This window comes from Emys orbicularis, chromosome 2, assembly GCF_028017835.1.
Source record: "Emys orbicularis isolate rEmyOrb1 chromosome 2, rEmyOrb1.hap1, whole genome shotgun sequence".
NCBI classification, from domain to species: domain Eukaryota; kingdom Metazoa; phylum Chordata; order Testudines; family Emydidae; genus Emys; species Emys orbicularis.
In genome coordinates this window covers 83,233,095-83,257,564 of record NC_088684.1, presented here as the reverse complement: position 1 = coordinate 83,257,564, position 24,470 = coordinate 83,233,095, and the positions used below count along the sequence as shown (strand labels likewise).

The window sequence follows — 24,470 nt, the reverse complement described above, 5'->3', positions numbered from 1 at the left end:
CCCCTGATTGGATCACTAGACCATGCTTCTCTCTTCTCTCTAATTTAAGGAACTGCACTTTTTCCTGTATAAGCATAGATGCACATGTGTTGTATGAAAATGTAACAAAACCCTATTGCATAATATTTGAAAGCATTTAATAGGTACATAACTTTTAACTCTACTGAAATACATTGGACTACTAGGCAGCACAGAGAACTTGTATGGCAGCACAGAGAATAAAGTAATTTACAAAAAGCTATTTATATAGAGAAAGCTGGTGTATGTGCTATTGTGTATATATACGGCAACGGGTGGACTGGGCCCCAAGAGGGAACTGGTTCAGGCCACTTGAACCTCATTAATAGACTCTGGAGAGGGCAGCTGGTCTCTGTAAAGAGCCAGGGGGGAACGGGAACCAGGAAGAAGAAGTTGTAGCAGTGAAGCTGCCGAGAGTTAGAAGGCTTCTCCAGGCTGCAGTGCATAGAAAGTTTCACGAGAGTCTCAGACTTCAGGGACAAAAAAATTCCCACCAGGTAGGTCTGGGAGGTCTAGGCCTGCTAAAAGCAGGGAAGAACCAGAGTGAAGCTGGAACTTGAATTAGATTCTCCCCTGGGAGAAGCCCCAGGACTGAGGTTGAGATGGCAGGGGGAAAAGACTTTAGCCATGGAGGGCTGGGAGTCACCTACCAAAAGCAAGGGAAGACTACCGGCAGGAAGGCCTGGCAGTGATGCACGGGAGAGGAAGCTTCTCTCCTGGGAGAAGCTCCAGGATTGAGTGTGTGGAATTGGTTATAAATAAATTAGGCCCAAAAGGGAATGTTCTACAGACTCTGAACTGGCAGAGTTTATTTAAGGAGCCCTGAAGAAGAGGGTAGCTGATGCAGGGTATGGCAGAGCCACCCCTGGCTATGAGGAGGTGCTGGGAGGCAGCTGACTCTATTGCATTGCTAGATTGTTAGAGGATCCTTTGCTCTTACTTTTTGTCTTTCTTGTGACTTAAAATTTCAGCCTTCACACTTCATTAAGATTTTTCTCCTCAGCATATAATATAGATCAGCCTAGTAAATGGTTATAAAATCCACTTGGCCTGTGAGAGGATCCCAATTTTTGGATTCTAAAGATGTCCTTGCCTGAGGTGGGAGCCCAAAATCCCAAGTCTACAGGGCCGGCTCCAGGCACCAGCTTGTCAAGCAGGTGCTTGGGGCGGCAGCTCCGGAGAGGGGCGGCACGTCCAGGTATTCGGCGGCAATTCGGCGGACGGTCCCTCACTCCGCCTGGGAGCGAAGGACCTCCCGCCGAATTGCCGCCGCAGATCGCGATCGCGGCTTTTTTTTTTTTTTTTTTTTTTTGGCTGCTTGGGGCGGCCAAAACCCTGGAGCCGGCCCTGCAAGTCTACTCCAGAATAGGATCTAAGAATTCATTATTCTTCCCCTCAATCTGGCCCACTTTGCATCATTTTCTGTTGCCTATTTAAAGAGCACAGCTGCAGCTGCCATCTTGTTTGTGTGTATGTGTGTGTGTGTGTGAGAGAGAGAGAGAGAGATTGGGTTTTCAGGAGGCATAGCTAAGATGAATAGCTCTCTAGAGGTAGAGTTTCAAAGTGAATAGAGAGAAACCGTTCTAAGAGTCTCATGAGCCATGGTTGCCTGCCTTAATGGTTCCTGTGACCTTGTCTTCACTGGCATTTTTTGTACAATCTCCCACTATTGCAGCTCCACTGGAATGGCAAAGGTGGGAACACTTGTGTAGACAGGCTGGTGTTTTAGGCCCGAATTACCTGTGTAACTTTAAAAATGTCAGTGGCACTAAGCATATGCTGCTAAACTGGGATCCTAGTCACTTTTTCATTGAGATAAGATTAGATGACTTGGTGGTTAAAATGCTGAGAGCCTGTCTACACTAGAACTCCCACTTCTGGAAGTGCAAAATTGAGAGATTTAAGAAAAAATATCATGTAGACAAGGACTCAGAATTTGTCCATATTAATTACATTGCCTTTTGTGGCCACCTGCTGTGGCCAGAAAAATAGCAGCTCTTTTATGGCCATTATCAACTGACTGTACTGTAAGTGATTGTGACTTTAGTTTGTATGAAAAAGAACAGGATTAGCCAGGGCAGGCAGAGTATTGGTATTCTTATGCTGAGGTTTGAAAAGGTTTGTAATAATAGTTTGTCCTTGCCACTGACTGAGATACTGTTCCTTTATAGTAAGAGAAATGAATGTTGCCATATCATTTAGCACTTATGTAATGCTTTTAATTAATAGATTTTAAAGTACTTCACAAAGGTAGAAAAGCATGGGGAAGCTGAGGCAGACAGTGTCTACATGACTTGTCCAATGTCTTATGCAGCAGGGAATGGAAACCAAGTCTCCTGACTTCATGAGTGATTTATCTTTAAGTGAAATGCTCTGGCTGTGTGGTTCTCTTTGTCCTCCTAATTACAGCACAAGTATGCTGCTTCTTCCATAAGTAGAATGGCATGGAACCTCATCTTTCCCCATTTTCTTTTTCTTGTAGAGAGTCTGCCATCTGAATCAGCAAAAGACAGAAGTGAATTGGGAATTCAGGGTTACACACTCAGTATCAAAGGACTGCAACTTTAAACTGGCCACTTGGCAAACCATGTTTAGTCCTTTCCCTGAGCACTGAGGAAGAATGAGGTTAGCCTGTTGTTCACTGGGGATCATGTCACACATTTCATTCTGACACCCACCTCTGAACGATTAGCCCCATCACTACTGTGATGGCATACAGTCTGCTGTCTTTTGCCATAATTTCAGCCAGCTAAAAATCCTCCATCCCTCCAGGTCCCTAAGAATTTAATCTTGCTCTGCAGCAGAAGGAGATGGTGTCCCAGTATCTTCTCCTCTATCCAATGTCTGGCTTTGCTGAAGAAAAGGAGAAGTTAGGCTTCTTGGAGGAGGAATCAAAGGCATGGGAAGTGGGACAAGATCTTAAAAATACACCAGAGTGGGTGAAATATCTGTTGTACTAAAAAACTTTAAACGAAGACATCAGTAATGTGTTGGTTTTTTATAAAGCGTAGTGTGTTTTATGAGAACTTGTTTAAATTCACCAACCATTTAAAAAAACTTCTAATTCTACTGAAACTGGGAAAACTTCATGCACATTTCCAGTGGTGCTAATTGTTGCTGAAATGTTTTATGAAAATTGGGAAGAAATTAAAATGCATTATTAATTATCAAGCTAGTAAAATAAAATGTAATGAAGAGGGTGAAACTGAAACAAAGTGCAACTGTTAAATATATACATACACCTCCACCCCGATATAACGCGACCCAATATAACATGAATTCGGATATTACGCGGTAAAGCAGTGCTCCGGGGGGGCGGGGCTGCGCACTCCGGCGGATCAAAGCAAGTTCGATATAATGCGGTTTCACCTATAATGTGGTAAGATTTTTTGGCTCCCAAGGACAGCGTTATATCGGGGTAGAGGTGTATCATAGCTTTAATGAATGACTATGTATGGCCACAGGAAGGCAGCAAAGCCTGAGGAATGATAAGGGTCTGCTGTATTTTAAACCACAGATAAATTAAATGTGGCCTATAGAGGAAGCCCATGACTGCCCTACAGCTGGTTGCAATTTTTAATGTCCATTTCTGATTAAAAAATTTTTAGTTGATCAAAAAAACTAAATTTTAGCTGGGCAAAATTTTCCATGTGAACCATCAAAAATTTGCAGTGGTTTTTTTTTTTTTTTTTTTTTTGACATTTCAACCCTCGCCCTCAAACAAAAGAATTGGTAGAGAGTCTTTGGCTAAAACAATTTTGTTTTGTATCAGTTGTTGTCATGGGAATTTATTTCCCCTAACCAGCTCTAGGCTCCCCATAACTTTTAAAGTAGAGATGGGGCCTGAGGAGACTGCAGGTCCCAGTTTGCAATGTTCCACTTTGATCCAAGAAGCCAGGATATTTGGACTAAGAGCATCATATGCGGGGATGTATTTTATTACCCCCTCTGACCTGAGCAGCTAGTCAGCGTTCAAGGCCCCGGGGATGTTGAAGTCTGGCATTATCTTTGATGCTGTCTTATTTATTTACAAGGAACGTACAAACTCCTGCTTCTCTGAATGCAGAAGGAATCAAAGGCAAAAGGACTAGTTCCTTAGTTTATAGACCCAAGATGCTTCTCAGCCAATGCCCCAACCCCGGAACCTCTATAGATTTTTCTCAAGGTCACCCCATGGTTACAGGTTTCTGCTTAGTTTTCTTCAGGCTTTCTCTCTCTGTGTCTTCCCTCACATATACTTATCTAAAACAATACTTGGCAACTTTCCCTACCTCCCCAGGCCACATAGTCCAAAACTCCTGGGCAGCTCTTAGGTGATTAATTTATCCTTAGCTATGTTAAGTCGGGGGTGCATTGACATCCCTCAATCTCAGTGACTCAACCAATATGAAGGTTTCATCCAGCTCATAACATTTCTATAGGCTGCATCTGTGTATTTAAGACAGGACAGCTACAGTCTATTCCATTTTATGTCCTCAGCTCTTGAATAGTTGTGTCTGCAGCCCTCAGTGGGACAAAGTTTGGGCATTTCTGCTTTAAATAGATAGTAGTAACTGACTGCAATGATACTAGTTGTGTAACCAAGGACTACTCAAGTAAATGTGTTTGAAGGATCAGGCCCAGTGCTTCTAAAAATGTAATAACTGTTTTTATAGGTGTTCCTTAAAATTGAAGTGTGTCCAGAACTTAATTGGGAGTCTAAACACACTTTCTTTGTAAAGTGTAACACACAAGGTTAGAGTCTCACCTACAATCCACACATACATAGCCCCAGAAACCAGAATAATAAAAACTAAAAGCAATGTCTGCATTAAACAGTGCCTTTTAAAGGGCACTGCTTTTCTACGGAAGGTTCACTGGATAAGATAGGCCTCAAAATGAAGTCTTGATTTGTCAAAAGAATCAGAAGTTTTAGCCTTTCAGTTAGTCATATAATCCTATCCCAAAATCAGCATACCAGGAGAGTATTTCATACACTGGATGGTATAAATTATATTTGGGAGCTTCCCCAGATGATAGTCTTTGTCCGAGTGCATGTACATTTATAAATCTTTCAGCAAACTCAGCCAAATGCAAAATCTTTCACTAAGTGGGGGAATTCACAGTTGCATTGCAGCCACTTTACAATGGTTGTGTTGCTAAGGAGCCCCGGGGGAGAAGAGGAGATTTGGGATCCAAAGAGGGAGGTCATGTGCTTCTTGCAGATCCTGGGGAATCAGTGACATTTGGGGGCTGCCACTGAACCTGCCTCCACAGGCGGAACCCTGGAGAGCTTGTCCCCTGCAGTTTTTCCAGAAGTGTTTTTCTCCCCCACATAATAGTGACTAGTGTGTGCCATCTACTGGGTGTAATCTGAACTGTCCAACTAACTGCCAAAGAGGATTCTGCTCTAGTTACAGTAAGAACTGGTGGTTATGGAGCAGGAGGATCTGAATTCTATCCCCAAAGTCACTGTGGCTATTATATGTAGAAATGTGTCAACCAGAAAGTTCTAGGTGGTCACAAACTTTGTGGTGGCCACAATATAGTTACTAATTAATTGGATTTAAAAAAAAATATTTTTAGACTCATCCATGACATTATTTATTCTGTATACTTGTGTGTCACTTAATATATAAGTATTAAAAAGTTACCTGCCCCCTAGAGCTTACTATCTTAATTGGAAAGGTGACATATCAACAAATGATCAACAAACTATGGTGTTTGGTGTAGCTTTAAGAAGACTCAACAGAGGAAGGGGAAGGGAATAGTTTTTTGGAGAACATTTTTTTTTAAACTGATCACTTAGTAGTTCTGTTTCATATTTTTCTTTCTTTGATACAGCTAGAGGAGATATCATTAGAATAGAGATTAGTAATAGAACGCTAACCAAAAGAAGTGAATTTTGAGGAGGGATTTGAAGGTTACTTGGCTCACTGAGAGATGGGGGCTATTCAAGGATCTGACTTGGAAAAAAAGAAGGGAAAAGTGGGGGCACAACCGGACATGAAAATTAAATAAAAGAGAACAAGAGCAAAGATGTGAGCGGGGCGGAGGTGTATATAGGACCTTGAATATAAAGATGAAAAATCTGAATTGGATGCAACAAGAAACAGAAAGTGACTGAAGTGACATTTTCATAGATGTTTGAAAATCAGCATTTTGTTTAGTGTGGGAAGAGAGGCAATGAAGCCATAAGGGAGTAGGTTGAAGAGGCCCTTATTCTGTTTCCAGTTAAAAGTATTGACTCCTGCTTTTCACAGGATAAGCACATTGGAATGGTTTCAGTTGTCTCATAACTGGTCCCTTAAATGAAATTGAGCCCTGCTCTCCTGTCCCAGTCCAAGTGAATGGTCGATTGGTGAAATGGGGAGGGCAGGGCTGCCCTTGGGACTTACAAATGAGAGCGAGACCAAATGCAAGGGAAAGTCCAGAACTTAGAGTCTAGAGAGAGGGTCAGAGTTCAGAAACAGAGCTGGGCTGAGAGCTTCAGGGAGCAGATGCCCTTGAAGAAGGTAGTGGTGAGAGTTCCCTAGTTGAGCAGTGGAGCCAAATCAGGCTGATGAAAGCAGAAAGCAGTCAAGAGGTCATCTATAAACTTCCCCAGGCCAGAGAGCCATGCCAGAGAGGGCAGAAGGCTGAAAGCAGCAGAGAGAACTGCCTGCTAGCTCTCTCAGCCAGCGAGATGAAGCTAGAGATCCCGAGGGGCTGAAGGGTGGGGGATAATAATGAGATCGGGATGAGCCTGCTAATGTCTCCTGGCAAGAGCTAGCACCAATCCTGAGAATGAAGCAGGGCATAGATGCACCCCAGCTAGCGGGGCTGGGGTGAGATGTGGTGAGAGATGCAGCACTGCATCTGAGAGTCTAGGTGGGGTGAGATACTGGGACTGTACCAGAGAGCTGGGGCATGGTGAGAAATGGCAGAGCTGTATTTAGTTTGTTTTTAGACTGTTGGGCCTTGAATGTAGTGTTTGGATTTTGCTGGGAAATTGTGGACTATGGTTGTGGGACTCTTGTAATTAACCTATCAATGGGTTATTTATGTTTGGAAAGCTTGTATGGAGTTACTGGGGCCTCTGGAAGAGGGAAATAGAGGCCGGGGCTGCTGGTAGGGTCACCCTGAGGCCATGAGGGGGCACCCTGTAAGCCACTGCCCTGTGACTGGTCTCTATCTAGGTGTGTTCTCTTGTTCTCAGGATCGTTGAGACATCATCATGCTTGTTACCTCTCAGGGCTCTTTCCTCACACAGCCTGTACACCTGTCATATCTAACTATGTGTTATGGATAGCTCATTCCTTGAAACCATAATTTGTCCATATTTTTTGCAGCTTAATCTTGTTAACCCAAGAATTGTATTAAAAACAAAACATCCCACCACATCAGTTTTTTGTTAACACGAGTATTCGTCTTTTCAGGACCAAGATTTGGAAGGGACACTATGTATTTAAAAGCATTGAACTCCTCTCACTCAGGCACAAGGTAGACCTCCTCAACCATTTTAGCCAAAGGGTAATAAAAAGTATGTGCTTTAGATCATCCTCAGCAAGAAACACCAGCTGTACATTTGCTGATAATGAATATCTAAAAAGTAGAATGGATGAGATGAGAAAATTATGACCCTAGAGCCATCAATGGATCCTCAAAAAATCAAAGACCCACAGTTGGAAAGAGAAAATGTTCTGGTAATTTGCCATTCACAACTCTTATGAATTTGTGTACCATTCTGGCTGAATGGCTGCAAAATGCCCCATACTAACGTAATAAGCTCAGTACAAGCAAAATTCACTCTCAGCATAAAGACATCCAAGCAATTTTAAGAATGACACAACTTCCTGGCATGATACGTGTTAATCTTTTGAGGCTTCCACTGCAGAAGTGGAAATCAAACTCTGTGGTAGGGAATGGATGCACAGGGGGCACATTTTCATATTAAAGAAGCTATTCCTTATGAGCAAATAGTTTGGAGTCTTAGTATGGTGGAGGAAACAGTGACTAATGGGATCAATGCTATAGTTGTTTAGAAGTTTTGTGTCACTACTGTGCTATACTGTGAGAAAGCTGTATGCAAGAAAAGTCAGGAAATGTTTTCATGAGCTCTTCTATTGCTGGCGTGTAAAGGAAGTACAGAAAGGGAAATAATAACCTAGTTATGAGGGAAGCACAGCTACCTTTTAGCAGTTATTTTTCTCTTCTGACTAATCACTTCTCTTTCAAATCCTGCCTAGGATGCTTAATACTCAGCATAGCACATCCTTGTAAGGACAGATAAGAACAATGAGATAACATCATTCAGTCTTTTTTTAGGTATACCTTTGGTCAATCACAATATGATTTCTTATTAGAATAGAAGGGGGAAAATTATTTAAGATGGATAAACATCAACTTGGCATGTGTGGAATTAACCCAAGAATAATCTTTAGAGTGAAATATGTGTGTGTGTAGATTAATTAAGAGCCATATTCTAGATCTTTGCACAAAGTCTGGGTTTTGTGCAGGGGAACTTCATGGGGAGCCAGAGCTGGGTGAGGGTACATACTCCTTTTCCCCTCAGTGTCTGAACCATTAGCATAGCTACTATGATAGCTTCTGGGCTGCAGTAGTGCCTGCTGCATCCCCACCTACCTTGGGGCTTACAGAGGCACTAGCTCCATTGCCTTCTCTGTCCTGCCACTCCTCCAACACACACACAACTCCACCTTCTGCTCTGCTGTAGAGCTAGATCTCCATAGTGAGCATGGAATATGTAGAATACTGTCAGACCACACCTCAGTCTACTTTGACTGCATAACGGAACTGCAGGGATCCATTGCCTTTAGAGATTTGGCCCTAAATATGCATGGCAATTCGGATAAGTGTTCAACATTAAGGCTGTGGTGAAGTGTTCCTGCTATTTGGAAGCACGGGGTCCTATGCCAAACAAAGCTAGTGAACTTGTTATCTAGTGGATTGTCATGCTCTTCGTTGCCTGTTAGACTTGTCATAAAATGTGAGTAAAAAAAAAAAATGGATCTGCCAAGCTCATGAAATGTAAACATTTTCTGAGCTTGTAATCAAGCAGATGTGAAAAAATTAATCTTTGCATAGTGATGATCTCATATAATCTTAATCTTTTCTCTATTTTAATCTTGCTTTGAACATGAGTTTCATGGTATGGAGGGCAAATGTGAGATCAAAGCCATTAAATGTCTGGAAGAAACCCTCACAAGGGGGAAGCAAGATGTTTTGTATTTCTGACCCCAGTATTGTGATACAAATAGCTACACAAAAGGCAATTCCTATATTTGCGTGCTGTGATATTAAAGGAGAGTGGGTCTTCATAGCCTTCTACATTTCCTTAATGGAGTTTGTCAACCTCATCCAATTAAATCTGTAGTTCCCAAGCCCCCAATTCGGATGTATCTACACTTGACTCTCTCTATCCCCAGCATTCCTTACATTACATCTTGCACAGGTGTCTTCTCCTTTTCTCTGCCTCTCTCTCAAAGCTATTATTTCTCTTTCTGTCTTTGCAGTTCTTTTGCCTTATTTTTTGCAGCTCCCTCTCTGTTCTCTTTTACCTTCTTTCCCTCTCCTCCATTCGCCTCTTATTTCATTTTCCCGGTTTCACTCTGCTTTTTCTCTCTCTCAAAGCATAGTTGACAACACGTGAACATTTTTGCCAGGAACAGTCCTTCTTAATAAGCAGGATTCTGCTGCCATTAAACACCCCCCCCCTCCCCTCCAGCCAGTGGATAGGTTGGTGGGCATGTTGAGGAATTTTAGGTTATTTTATTTTTAGAAGGTGAGAATCAAATTGCCCCAGGCAGATGGCTGATTTGAAAAATCATCCCTTGAAAACAATGTTGTTCCCTCCCACAGCTCACCATTCTCCCCCCATGGTTTCCCTATCCTCCCAGTACAGTGACATTTACTTGCAGGGACAGTATATGCTTTCCTCTTGACTGTGCCCTACCCTCTTCCCTGCTTCTCCCTCCACTGCCCATATCTGAAATGCCTTCCATGCCCTGGCTGAAATGAGTATAGCTGTAGAGGCAGATGCTGGCAGGGTCCCAAAACCATGTGATTCCTCTTCTAAGAAAATGGGGGGAAGCTTAAAAATATGCAGCAGCAGGCAGGGCCGGCTCCAGGCACCAGCTTGCCAAGCAGGTGCGTGGGGCGGCCACTCCGGAGAGGGGCGGCACGTCCAGCTATTCGGCGGCAATTCGGCGGACGGTCCCTCACTCCCGCTCGGAGCGAAGGAATTCCCACCGAATTGCTGCCGCAGATCGCGATCACGGCTCTTTTTTTTTTTTTTTTTTGCGCCGCTTGGGGCGGCAAAAACCCTGGAGCCGGCCCTGGCAGCAGGGGTGTGCATGGCACCATTATTATTACATATGTGTACTGGCTAGAGGCCCCGCTTTGGGAACGAGGCCTTTTACTACCCGCAGCACATGAAAAGCTCCACAGAGAGCAGTGGATGATACTGCATCAAAGGCGTTGGGGTGGTGCCCATCCGGCCAATATACTGGAGCCAGCGTGGTCCATACGCCCGCAACGCCGTGTGCAATGCTCGACTCCTCTCCCTAGGTGGCGCTGATGAGCGTCCCGCTCCTGCGTGGCACCATTCTCCTTTCATGCACAGGGGCCTCAGATGCGCATGCGCCACGAGGGGCAGGGCAGGGCAGGCGGCAGCGCATGCGCCGTGTGTGTTCCTGGCCAGAGGATGAGGCGGCGATGGTGGTCTCACTATCTCCCCGCCCCCCGGGTCCCGGTCGCCGAGGTGCCCGGATGTAGTGGATGAGGCAGCGTCAGGCTCGCTCCTGCCCCCGGGACGTGTAGGCGGCTGGCGAGCGCCCCGAGCCGGGAGCGCCCAGTGCGGGGAGGGAGAGCCGAAGCCTACGCGAGCCGCATCCTCCCCCCGCCGCCTTGCCGAGCGACCGGCCGGCTGCCCCGGCCAAGCCGAGAGGCCCCGCTCCCCTCCCCCAGTGCAGCCCCCGCGGAGACGCCCCCCGTGGCCGGGCCTCCCGCCGGGCCCCCGCGTCCTTCCCCCGGGCCCGTGCGCGAGGGGCGGCCCCGGCATGAGCAGCGCCAGGAACAACCGCGTGATGGTGGAGGGGGTCGGGGCCCGGGTGGTGCGGGGCCCGGACTGGAAGTGGGGGAAGCAGGACGGCGGCGAGGGCCACGTGGGCACCGTGCGCAGCTTCGAGAGCCCGGAGGAGGTGGTGGTGGTTTGGGACAACGGCACCGCGGCCAATTACCGCTGCTCCGGGGCCTACGACCTGCGCATCCTGGACAGCGCGCCCACCGGTAAGGGCGCCGGGGACGGGACGCTCCCTTCTATCTCGCCCCACTTGGCAGGGGGCAAGAGGGGCTGGGGTCATCGGCGAGAGCGGGGGTGCTGTGGACTGGACCAGTGGTTTCATCCTCTTCAGGGTCCGAAATCCTCCCACTGGAGTTGATGGGATGAACTTCAGCCGCGGGGCGTTGTAGGCTGGCTCTCGCTGTAGGGGAAGTAGTCTGGACGTCTCTGTTGTGGACTTTTAAATCTTGATTAGATAAAGGATTAGTAAATGGACAATAGGGAACAGTTCTGCAGGATTGGGTGGGGTTGGAGGGAGACGGTGGGGACCCGAGTTTTCTTTCATCTTTACTTTTTATTCTAAAAATATCTCTCAAACTGGTTCAGTCACTTTGTATTGAGGGCAGCAAGATCTCTGGCAGCAGCTCTTTGTTAGAGCTAAACACATAATCTAATTTAAAACATATTTTACTTACCGTACATTTCCCTTTATTTCTACTATCGAAACGGCCATAGCATGTTAACACTCAAGTACCTTTTAAAAACTTATTATTTGAAATTTGAATTCACTCAGCTTGGACAATGAGTATAGAGCTGTTGGTTTAACTCTCATGTTCTCTTGCACCGACACTATGCGGCAATTTTGGTGGTGTACATACTGCAGGGAATGTTCAGGCTAACACAAACCAATCCCCCTGTTTTAATTGAAACTTTCAGAAAAAGGAAAATCCCAGTGGCCTTAGCTTTTTTTTTTTTTTTTAATTAAAATTTGGGCATAAGTTTACTGGACGGGATTGGTTCAGAGGAAGGATTATTAGTCAGATTTATTGGAATTCCTAGTGTTTTCCTCTTCATTTCATGTCTTATATTTGCATTTTGCCTTGAGAAGAGAAAATGAGTGGGAGGAGGAGGAGGCCATCTTTCATTCTGCCAAGGGTCCAAATTATATATACACAAAGAAAAATGATATAGAAAGCTTGTGATGTTTGTTAATTTCTTTAGCAGACTTCATAAGATACAGAAACACAGAACTTATTTAAATTTATTGTTAATACAGATGTGCAATAGAGAGAAAACTTTGGTCATATTGAACACTTGAGATGGATACCCATGATTCTAAATGTGGAACTGTTCTTTTCTACATGTCCTTTTGGTGTGGTAGGATTGGACTGGGTATTCAGGAGGGATATGGTTTAAAAACGTAAGCTGAAAATCTTTTATGAATTGTTACAGAAAAAATAGGGAAAGAGTGTGTGTGTGTGTGTGTTTCAGTCTTGGATCCTGATTTTGCAAATGTTTATGCTTGTGCTTACCTTCATTCACAGGGAATGGTCCTACTAAAATCAGTGGGCCTGCTCCTGCTTAAAATAAAGCATTTGCATATGTGTCTGCAGGATTGGCACCTTGAATGCCCCTGCTGTTCTTGATCCGATGTGTAGATTTCAAAGGAATATTGTCAACTTGAAATGTATCTGAAAGTTCTTAGCTACTGTAGTTGCAAGTGACTGTGGAAGTTTTCACCACTTTTGTTGTTGTTGCTGTTTTTCAGTTTTTGTATTTTTGACGTAACTTGTGGATAGTATTAGTTTGTCTCATGTATTAGCCTGATGACAGCATTCTCATGCACTTGTTTGGGAGAAGCTCATATGTTCGCTTCTCTCCAGGCTCCACATGAAGGTGTTTTCCATAAAAGAGGAGTAGAGTTGTTTCTGAGTTTTAGGCTAATGGGTGTCTCCTCTTCATAGAATACCTGCATGGAACCAATGGGTAGCTGGAGTTGTGGTTGAGTGGTAAATCTCTTCTTCATGCCACAGTTCCCTGGGGTGTGGAAGCAATAGGAATTTGGAAAGAAGGGGAAGCAGCGGGGAGGTAGTATAGTCTAATGGCTAGGGCACAGCATTAGGACTCTGGACCTTTAGGTTCTAATTTTGTGACTGACCTGCTGTGTGACCTTGGGTAAGTCATGACACCTCTCTGCTGGCTTCTTGTCTTATGTAGATTAAACTCTCTCTCACTGTGTGATTGTCTGTTGTCTAGCATAAGGGGGCCTTGATCTCAGTTGTGGCCTCTAAGTACTACTGTAATATAAACAATAGCAAGAAATTGTGGGGGGATGCCTCAGTACTGTTAGAGGGGCAAGTGAGAAGGAATCCACAAAGGGAGGTGTGCACCCAAACATGTTTGTTGTTGGTTTTGGGTCTGCTCACTGTCCCTTACTGAAAAGACCATTATAAACATCAGCAAAGGAACAGAAAAACCTTCCTTTCAAAAAAAAAAAAAGTGTGTGTTGGGGGGGGCAGAGGGAAGGGATGGGAAAGAAGGTGGGGGGGGGGGGAGAACCCAAGCAGGACATATTGTTTGAATGGGGCTGTATCAGAAACTGGATATTTTTTAAATTTTAAGAAAATTTGAGTTGACAGTGTCTCTAAGGTTATGTCTTCAGTGCAGAATTCAATCAAGTGTAGATAATTTGAGTTAATTCCTCTCAGGTTAGCCTACTTCCCGTGAGAGCACCATACTTTGAAATAAGTTGAACTACACAAAGTGATTGTGTTAGCACCTGATGAATTGTGCTAACTTGAGCATTAACCTGTACCCCACAGGCCAGCCAACTGAGGTTAAGAGCACTGCCATACTCGAGTTAAGGGCTTTTGTGTACAGACAGGGTTCAAGTTAATTCTGCAGTAAAGCAAGCCCAAAATATGTTTCATATGTTTCTGGATATATACAAATAGCTCTGATGTTTTATTATAATATATAATAAAATTAACCCATTTTACACTCCACCGTTACTACCAGGATAATATACCAATGAAATAAGTGCATTACAGCTAGATAAATAACCAAAAATCATGGAATGATATTTTTATTCTTCTCAAAATATTGAAATTAATCTTGATTAATGCATAGAGACCTTGAAATGAAATTGCTTGTCATGTAATTCTTTGGGATATACTGTTAAAGTACTATTTATAAAATAAAAATTCAATTGGTTTTCAAATAACTACAAGTGCGCTAGCTCAATTTTATAATCATTCCTTGTTTTGAATACCTAATAAAAGGAATTCTCAGTATAATACACACTGTGGATTTGTTTCCACTGTTGGAACTTTCTGGTTTTTCTACCAGATTGCCACGAAATCTATGGACTTTGCTATAGAATGTATATGGAATGTATAATCAATTCTATTGATTGAAGTGCTTGAAGCCAAAATCTGTTCCTACTGTCAAACATAAAGAAACATGAGGCCTGTAAACAGATTTAGACTTCCAAAATAGTTTATTTTCCAAAAATGTGTTTAGATATATATAAAAAACTGAATTTAATAATTTGATTTCATTACTCACAGGCCTGTGCACTTGTCAAAATACATTTTGTAGGCACATAGCAATTGACAGGTGCTGTTTGTATTTAAAAATTACTTATTTTAAATGTTTGTAGTAGTAGTTGTAGACTGTAATCACTATTGCAAGGTTATATTAATGCTTCATAAGTATCAAATCTTGCAATTCCCTAGCATTTCTGCAACTGTCTTGGTTAAAATGAAAATTGTCCTGCTGGATCTTGGGGGGGAAAATGAGGCTTTTATCTCTAAGGCCTGGTCTACACTAGGAGTTTATGTCGAATTTAGCGCCGTTACATCGAATTAACCCTGCACCCGTCCACACCACGAAGCTATTTAGTTCGACATAGAGCTCTCTTAAATTCGACTTCTGTACTCCTCCCCAACGAGAGGAGTAGCGCTAAATTCGAAATGGCAATATCGAATTAGGCTAGGTGTGGATGGAAATCGACGGTAATAGCTCCGGGAGCTATCCCACAGTGCACCACTCTGTTGACGCTCTGGACAGCACTTCGAGCTCGGATGCTCTGACCAGCCACACAGGAAAAGCCCCGGGAAAATTTGAATTCCTTTTCCTGTCTGGGCAGTTTGAATCTCGTTTCCTGTTTGGACAGCGTGGCGAGCTCAGCAGCACTGGCAACGATGCAGAGCTCTCCAGCAGAGATGGCCGTGCAATCTAATAGAAAGAGGGCCCCAGCATGGACTGATCGGGAAGTCTTGGATCTGAGCGCTGTGTGGGGCGATGAGTCCGTGCTTTCCGAGCTGCGCTCCAAAAGAAGGAATGCAAAGATCTACGAGAAGATCTCTAAAGCCATGGCAGAGGGAGGATACAGCCGGGATGCAACGCAGTGCCGCGTGAAAATCAAGGAGCTGAGACAAGGCTACCAAAAAACCAAAGAGGCAAACGGACGCTCCGGATCCCAGCCCCACACATCCCGTTTCTACGAGGCACTGCATTCCATCCTAGGTGCGGCCGCCACCACTACCCCACCACTGACCGTGGACTCTGAGGATGGGATATTGTCCACGGCCGGTTCCTCGTCGGAAATGTTAGCGGACGGGGAAGATGAGGAAGGAGATGAGGAGGACGAGGCAGTCGACAGCGCTGGCACCGCTGATTTCCCCGACAGCCAGGAGCTCTTCATCACCCTTACCGAGATCCCCTACCAACCGTCCCCATCCGTTACCCCGGACACCGAATCAGGGGAAGGGTCAAGCAGTAAGTGCTTTCAACATCTAAACATTTATTTTTAACATAACTGTAATATTTATATTGTTAACAATGGGGTTTTCATTCATTCATTTAAACATATAAACTTTTATTTATAACACAACAGGAATATTAATAATATCAACACTTGGGTGTTCATGATTTCTTGGCCGTAGGCAACTATTTAGTCCCAACTATGTAAAAAAAATCAAATAATGTCCCGATTTTCATGATTAGGCAACCACAGGACGCTCCACTCTGTAGTCCCTTCCAGTACAGCTACACCAAAATACGGTCTATATATCCGGGAATTGACACAAAGTCCTCATGGGAGAGCTCAGCATAGCTCTCCTGGAGGTACTGCTCAAGCCTGTGCATCAGGTTCCTTGGCAGGGCGATCTTGTTAGGTCCACCGTGGTACGACACGTTCCCACGCCATGACTCTATCAAGTAGTCTGGGATCATAGCACGGCAGAGCATGGTGGCATACGGCCCTGGTTTCTGCATGCTCTCCCGAAGCATCCGTCCCCTGTCGCTCTCCGAGATCCTCATCAGCGTGATGTCGCACATGACGCCCTGCTTTGAATTAGGGAGGGGAATGTTAGTATTGGGACTGCTTTACAGCCACACGGTGGAGGCGGCAGAGGGGCAGCATACAGGGATCTTTCCCTGGGACAGCCGCGAGGTGGTGGGACAGGGGCAGAGCTCATGCTTCCCTGATTGCTGCCAGCAGAGAGTGGCATTGCTTTCAATGCGAAAGGAGCCCAGTGCTACTATTAAAGTTTTAAGCTGCCACAAGTCTACGGCTTACCATGTTTTCCTGCTACAAAAGTTGAGGTGTCCTGCCACGCTTCTCGGATCGCAAGTGCAAGACCCCAGGCACTGAAGGCGAGGGCCGAAAATTCGACCTTGTCCTGAGTGCGCATGTGAAAGGTGCAGTGCATGGTGTTGTTCACAGAGAAAGACTATGTTCTTTGTTAACAACTTCATTTATCTGTCTCAGGAATTCACTCCCTTTTTCCCATTCCCACAGACACATCTGCGACTGACTCCCAACCCAGCCTGGCATCACACTCCCAGAGGCTAGCGCAGATTAGGAGGAGGAAGAAGAAGACGCGTGAGGACATGTCCTATGAACTAATGGACTGCTCACGAGCCCAGGCAGCCCAGCAGACACAGTGGAGGGAGAACTTGTCAGAAATGCACCGAGCAGTCATGGAACGGGAGGAGAGGTGGCGTCAGGAAGACCAGCAGGCTACTCAAACCCTGCTTGGACTAATGAGGGAGCAAACGGACACGCTCCGGCGCCTTGTGGATGTTCTGCAAGACCGGAGGCAGGAGGACAGAGCCCCGCTGCAGTCTATCTCTAACCGCCCTTCCCCGCCACAAAGTCCCACACCCCCCTCACCCAAAGTGCAAAGAAGGAGGGGCGGCAAGGGCCGTTAAAACTTTCAGTCAACCCCTGCAGACTGCTGTAGCACTAGAAGGCTCTCGTTCCCCAAAGTTTGAAAAGTCCTTTCCTACCCATCTCACACAAGCCCCCGTCCAAGTTTCCCACCCCCCCTTTTCATGTGCGGTTCATAATAAAATATTTGTTTCTGTTAAGTACTGTTTCCAAGATTTTCTTTTAGAGGAGATTCTGTCTGAAGGGGGGGAAGGGGTTTGGTAATTGGACAGGACAGCCACCTTTAGCAGGCTACAGAGGCGGGGGCAGGTCCAGCATCAGGACACATACACAGTGCGGTCACCAGTTACCCTGGTCAGTCTGGGAGGTGGTTTTCATGTTCTGGGGGGCGGGGGGGTTCATCTGTGACTTTGTGGCGGGGGAGGGCAGTTATAGATCTTATGCCGCGGTCCTTATCCTGGATCACAGAGCCACGCAGCAGGGGGTCTGTAACCCTCCGCCCCCTGCCAGAAAGTCACTTGGCCGACACATACACGCAGTCCCGGCCAGGACTGCTGGCAGGCTCCGTTGAAACAACCAATCCACCACTGCGGAGCCTGTCATTCCCAGAGTTTAGAAGCATCATTTGCATCAGAACACTAAACCCGCCCCCCGCCACAGTCTGCGTCCCGGTTTAAAACATTCCCGCGAAAACAGTATTAAAGACAACGTTGTTCATTAACAAAACGGAACAGATTTTATTTGTTGGGAAGGTGGTGAAGGGGGTATGTAACTTGGAAGGATAGTCAATATTAACTGGGTAAAGAAACGGGGGCAGGTTCAGCATCTGTGTCCACAAACTAAACAGTCACTGGATACCCTGCTCAGTCAGGAACCTAGCTTTCAAAGCCTCCCTGATGCACAGCGCGTCCCACTGGGATCTTCTAATCGCCCGGCTGTCTGGTTGGGCGTAATCAGAAGCCAGGCTATTTGCCTCAACCTCCCACCCCGCAATAAAGGTCTCCCCCTTGCTCTCACACAGATTGTGGAGCACACAGCAAGCAGCTATCACGATGGGGATATTGGTTTCGCTGAGATCACAGCGAGTCAGTAAGCTTCTCCATCTCCCCTTGAGACGGCCAAAGGCACACTCCACCACCATTCTGCACTTGCTCAAACGGTAGTTGAAAAGTTCTTTTTCTGAGTCCGGGGCGCCAGTATAGGGCTTCATGAGCCAGGGCATTAGCGGGTATGCAGGGTCCCCGAGGATCACTGTAGGCATCTCCACATCCCCAAGACTTATTTTGTGGTCCGGGAAGTAAAGACCTTCCTGCAGCCGTCTAAACAGACCAGAGTTCCTGAACACGCGAGCGTCATGAACCTTGCCCGGCCATCCGACGTTGATGTTTGTAAAACGTCCCCTGTGGTCCACCAGTGCTTGCAGCACCATTGAAAAGTAGCCCTTTCTGTTAATGTACTGGCTGGCCTGGTGGTCCGGTCCCAGGATAGGGATGTGAGTCCCATCTATAGCCCCACCGCAGTTTGGGAATCCCATCGCGGCAAAGCCATCTATGATGAGCTCCACGTTTCCCAGGGTCACTACCTTTGACAGCAGTACCTTCACGATTGCCTTGGCTACTTGCATGACAACAACCCCCACGGTAGACTTGCCCACACCAAAGTGGTTCGCGACTGACCGGTAGCTGTCTGGCGTTGCAAGCTTCCAGAGGGCTATGGCCACTCGCTTCTGGACAGTCAGGGCTGCTCGCATCTGGGTGTCCTTGCGCTTCAGGGCAGGGGACAGCAACTCACAAAGTTCGAGGAAAGTCCCCTTCCGCATGCAAAAGTTTCGCAGCCACTGGGATTCATCCCAGACCTGAAGCACTATGCGGTCCCACCAGTCCGTGCTTGTTTCCAGGGCCCAGAATCGCCGTTCCACAATATCCACAAGACCCATTGCCACCGTGATGTCCTGGGCGCAGGGTCTCGTGGTTTCTGAGAGCTCTGAGCTACTCTCCGACTTCAGGCCCTCACGGTGGTGCCGTAGCCTCCTCTCCTGATTTCTCTGCATCTGCCTCTGGTAAAGGTGGATGAGAAGCTGCGAGGCGTTGAGAACGGCCACAACTGCAGCGATGGTCGCAGCGGGATCCATGCTCGCACTGCTGTGGCGTCCGCGCTGTCACTGATCAGAAAAGTGCGTGAACTGATTTCCCGCCGGCGCTTTCAGGGAGGGAGGGAGGGCGGGAGTGACGGACGGATGACGACAGGTACCCAAAAGCACCCTCGACACATTTTTTTACCCAGAAGGCATTTGGGGCTCGACCCAGAATTCCAATGGGCAGCGGGGACTGCGGGAACTGTGGGATAGCTGCCCACAGTGCACCGCTTCCAATGTCGACGCTTGCCCCGTTAGTGTGGACTCACAAAGTCGAATTACTGTCCTTAGTGTGGACACACACGTTCGACTTTGTAATATCGATTACACATATTCGATTTAAGTGAAATCGAACTACTCTTGTAGTGTAGACATACCCTTAATTAGCAATCTTACTCCAGACCAGAGTAACATTGCTTACTAAAACTCAGTGTTGTCTGAAGATTGTTCAGTGACTTCTGAAATGAAGTTCTTACTCCATGTCTAGAGGTACTGGCTAGACCAGGAGCAGGCAAACTTTTTGGCCCGAGGGCCACATCGGGTTTCATAAATTGTATGGAGGGCTGCTTAGGGGAGGGGGTCATGGCCTCGGCTCCCCCTCCTATCTGCCCCCCCCGGACTCCTGCCCCATCCAACCCCCCCTGTTCCCTGATGGCCCCTCTGGGATCCCTGCCCCATCCACACACACCCCGACCCCCGCCGCCCCATCCAACCCCTCCTCTCATTCCTGACTGTCCCCCCGGGACCCCTTCCCCCATCCAACCCCTTCTCTCATTCCTGATGCCCCCCCAGGACCCCTGCCCCATCCAACCACCCCTTCTCCCTGTCCCCTGACTGCCCCCGGAACCCCTGCCCCTGACTGCACCCTGCTGCCCCATCCAACCCCCCCCTTTCCTGACTGCCCCCGGGACTCCTGCCCCCATTCAACCCCCTGTTTCCCCTCCGACCACCATCCACACCCCCGCCCCCTGACCACCACCCCGAACTCCCCTGCCCTCTATCCAAACCCTTCCCCCCCCACTCCCTGCCCCCTTACCGCGCTGCCTGGAGCGCTGGTGGCGCTACAGCCACGCCGCCCGGCTGGAGCTGGGCCATGCTGCCGCCACCACGCAGCACAGAGCATCGGGTCAGGCCGGGCTCTGCAGCTGCGCTGCCCCAGGAGCTCACAGCCCTGCCGCCCAGAGCATTGCGGCGGAGCGAGCTAGCTGAGGCTGCGGGCGAGGGGGAACAGTGGGGGGGGGGAGGAGCGGGGGCCGGGCTGTACGGTCCCGCGGGCCGTAGTTTGCTCACCCCTGGGCTAGACACTACACTTCCATTTCAGAGATGAGCTACATTGGTGAGGCAGTTTTGGGAAACATGCTCTTGCTGTATGTGTGTACTTCTTTGTTTCATGGATAAATAGAGATGGAGGCCCCAGTCTTGACATCTGTATGGGCAGACTTTATGCCATCAGTGGGTCTCGTGTGCTGGTATACCGTCTGATTGTAACCATTAGTGTTCAAATGGCAAAGAACAAATCTGTGCCTCAACTTTGTTTCATAGGAAGCATTTTTGTGTTAGCTGTATTTCCGATCATAGTGATATTTCACTATCATATTGTATACTTGTTTAGATTTTACAGGTTTGCTATTTAGCACAGTTTTCTTCCACAAATATGTTTGTGTTAAACAAAAAAGGAACAGGAAACGTACATAAATCTCAAGTACAAAAATCTCAAAACCATTTTCAGAAATTTTTTAATGCTAATATAAGGCAAGATTTAACCCAAAAATATCACTGACTAATCTGTGATCTGTCAAAGTTATAAAGTGAGTTTCTGCTTCCCTCTTGTGAATATGCACATGGTTAATACAAATAATTTATTGGATTAAAATGTCAGACTCTTCATTAAAAATATCTAACTTGAAGAGTCATGTTCCACATTTATTTACATCTGTCTTAATAGTTAAGTCCTGCCTTAAATATTTTATAATTTCAGTTGTTGAAACTTTATTTTCATTTAAGTGAACAATAAAACATGTTTTATATTGATCTAGTAACAGACAGCTTGATTCAATCAAAGAGAGAAATTGTGGATTGCCAAGATATTTGAGATTCATCATAACGCCATGTGTTTTGGTTATATTTCTTGTGTATTAACTTTGACCAGATGAATGCTGATGATAATGTAATTCTATACATGTTTGTTTACTAAAACAGTGGGGTTTTAAAAAGCTAATCCCCCCCCCATTTGCTGCAGAATCACCTTGATTTTTTTTAGTCTTGTCTCTTTATCTTCCTGCCTGAATCGCTTCTCCTTGGTAGTGCTGATTAGTATCTTGCATGGTGTGGAGGTGGGGTGCATATTACCCCCAACTTTTCTAGAGTAGTCATTTGTAGCCCAACTTTAATTAAAAATGACAAATTCCTCTGCCCCCCCACCCCGCAACTTTCCCTTTCCCACGGCATATAAATTGGTCGCCTCTTGGTGATCATTATTTCAACTTTCAGTATTGCACTAAACAAGATGCAATCTTGAATGTGGAGGGAGTTATTGAATCAGGGATGTAAAAGGGAAGAGGAAATAGTCTCTGAAGAGAGGATGAGTTTAGATCAACCAAGGAATTTAAACAACGAGGAAAAAAAATAAGTTATTTTCCGTAAAGTCCCTTTTAGGTAGGCCCTGGGATGATATAAGAGGCAGAATAGTAAGTGGTTAGAGATGTTGCAGACTCTACAAGCAAAAAGGATTAACTGTTATTCACTTTGTCTAATTGGCAGCGTCACTCCATTAAGACCTCAAAGTAGGAAATAAGGAGTTTGGTGCCTTTGAGTCATTTTTACAATTTAGTGTGGTAAAAATGACATGCCTCCGATACCTGGATGTACAAGGGGGTCCTCAGAAGGCAGCCCTATGGCTGTTTTCCACTGTTCCTGGGCTGGGGGAATCTTCACACACAAGCTTAGACGTTTACCATATATCTTTATAGTCAAGGACAGATAAAAGATGGGGTGAGAGCAATGGCCAGATGGAAAGGCAGTTCTCTTCCTCCCCTTTGCGGTCCCCCTCCTCCAAGCTGTTGGTAAAAGGAGTACTGGTTCCTACCACTGTGGCCACTTTGCACGAGGTTTCCATCTTTCAAATCAGTATCTAGCTAGTAGGTGGCTGATAAATTTGAAGCCTTCACTCCCAAACCACTGTTCCTTCTGGACAAGAGAAGGAACCTTTTATTTATTTGGTCTGTTTCCTCTCTAATGTCAGAGATGCCTAGCTGTCTTAAGGCTAGGTAACTGGGGGGGATTCTCCGCTACTCTAACCCTCCTCTAGCATCCATTTTTGCATTGTCCTGATCACTGAATAGCACCACTGCTTATCGCTTCTGGTGCTGGTAACATTCTTAAATATTAGCAGAGTAAAGCTGACTTGATTCTTGTCCATTTCACTGCTGTTCACAGGGTTCTGAACAGCAGCAGTGACCGCTTTTAGGCCTGCTTGGTTCTTACTCTGCTATAGCTTGGAAAAGCTATGAGCATATGGAGAGGCTTTGGGGCTGTCTTTTGGCAGACTTAGGAAACAATGCTCCAGCGGTTTGCATGTGGTTCAGGTTTGGCAAGTTACCTTAATAACCAAAAGAGCTAGACACTTAATTTTTTTAAAATCAAAGCATAGATTCTATTGAAATAATGACAGGTTTCAGAGTAGCAGCCGTGTTAGTCTGTATCCGCAAAAATAACAGGAGTACTTGTGGCACCTTAGAGACTAACAAATTTATTAGAGCATAAGCTTTCGTGGGATGCATATGCATCCGAAGAAGTGGGTTGTAGCCCACGAAAGCTTATGCTCTAATAAATTTGTTAGTCTCTAAGGTGCCACAAGTACTCCTGTTATTTTTATTGAAATAATGGCAGTTGTCCATGAGAGCTTCCTACTGGTAATGGGCAAGTACATTTTTCAAACTGTGGTTTAAAATATAGATGGACAGAATTTAAGCTCCTTTGTTGTCCTACGGATGTTAAATATAAATCAGACTAAAGCATCAACTGTTAGATCCTTAACATAAACTGTTTCATTGCACAATAGTTGTTACAGTTCCTTATTGATCCATTGATAGAGAATTAACCTGACAGTTAAAACTCCCCAGGAGATTAGTATTTTTGATGGGGATTTCTGACCATTTAATCTCTAGAAGTTAAAGGAAACTTCATTATCTTTCCTCTTAGAATATCTGAATTGAGTATATAGCTGGGAAAAAAAGACATGTGGTCTGCAATATATATTTAATTGTTGAGAGGGGAAGGACCCATGGACTAGCAACCAGAAAGATGAAGGATAGTCCCCAAACCTCTTCCCTCATCCATAGTTCCTTGATTGGCATAGGCTAATATGGTTGCCCCTACTGAACCCTACTTGCTCAAGTATTCTTTGATAAACATTTAACTTAATTTTGGATGGCAATAAAGATCTAAATAGTATTTTTTTAAATCATACTGGTGTCACATTCTTGTTTTCATAGGTATCAAGCATGATGGAACTATGTGTGATACTTGTCGACAGCAACCAATCATTGGCATCAGATGGAAATGTGCTGAATGCACAAATTATGACTTATGCACAGTCTGTTATCATGGGGACAAACATCACCTGAGGCATCGTTTTTATAGAATAACCACACCAGGAAGTGAAAGGTAAAATGTGTGTTTTTTCCTGAGTTTAAATAGAGGAAGTAACTTATTGTAGATAAATAGTTTTTCTAACTGCTAATTTGGTTACTATAAATTTAGCGATATAAAGTATTTGCTCAAGACACAGATTCTGTTCCCGATTCTGCCACTGATTTATTTTGCAGCCTTAGACAAGTCACCTAACCTCTCTGTCATGCTTTCTCTCTGTAAAATGGGAATATGGTACATGCCCTTTGTTAAATGCTTTGAGAATTAAAATTAAAATAATTATGTAGGTGCTGAGTATTATAGTGTCTCAAACTCAGTATTTCTTCTTTCCTTACAGCATTCTGTATTGTTACTGTGTCAGAGTCCTAATTTCACTAGCTCTACTTCTGTTTGTGATAAGGAAAGGGGGCAGAACAGTGTATTTCTTCTTGAAAAAAAAGTTTCATATA

At 45.4% G+C, this 24,470-nt stretch overlaps 1 protein-coding gene across 1 annotated transcript in view; it reads left to right on the top strand.

Moving 5' to 3' along the window:
* The first annotated feature begins 11,057 nt into the window (after positions 1 to 11,057).
* The window catches only part of MIB1 (MIB E3 ubiquitin protein ligase 1), a 119,420-nt gene continuing 106,007 nt past the window's right edge, over positions 11,058 to 24,470 (top strand). Inside the window, exons 1-2 of the mRNA XM_065398373.1 lie at positions 11,058 to 11,286; positions 23,865 to 24,036. Of these exons, the coding sequence (XP_065254445.1) occupies positions 11,058 to 11,286; positions 23,865 to 24,036 (401 nt within the window). The remainder of the gene's footprint in view (positions 11,287 to 23,864; positions 24,037 to 24,470) is intronic.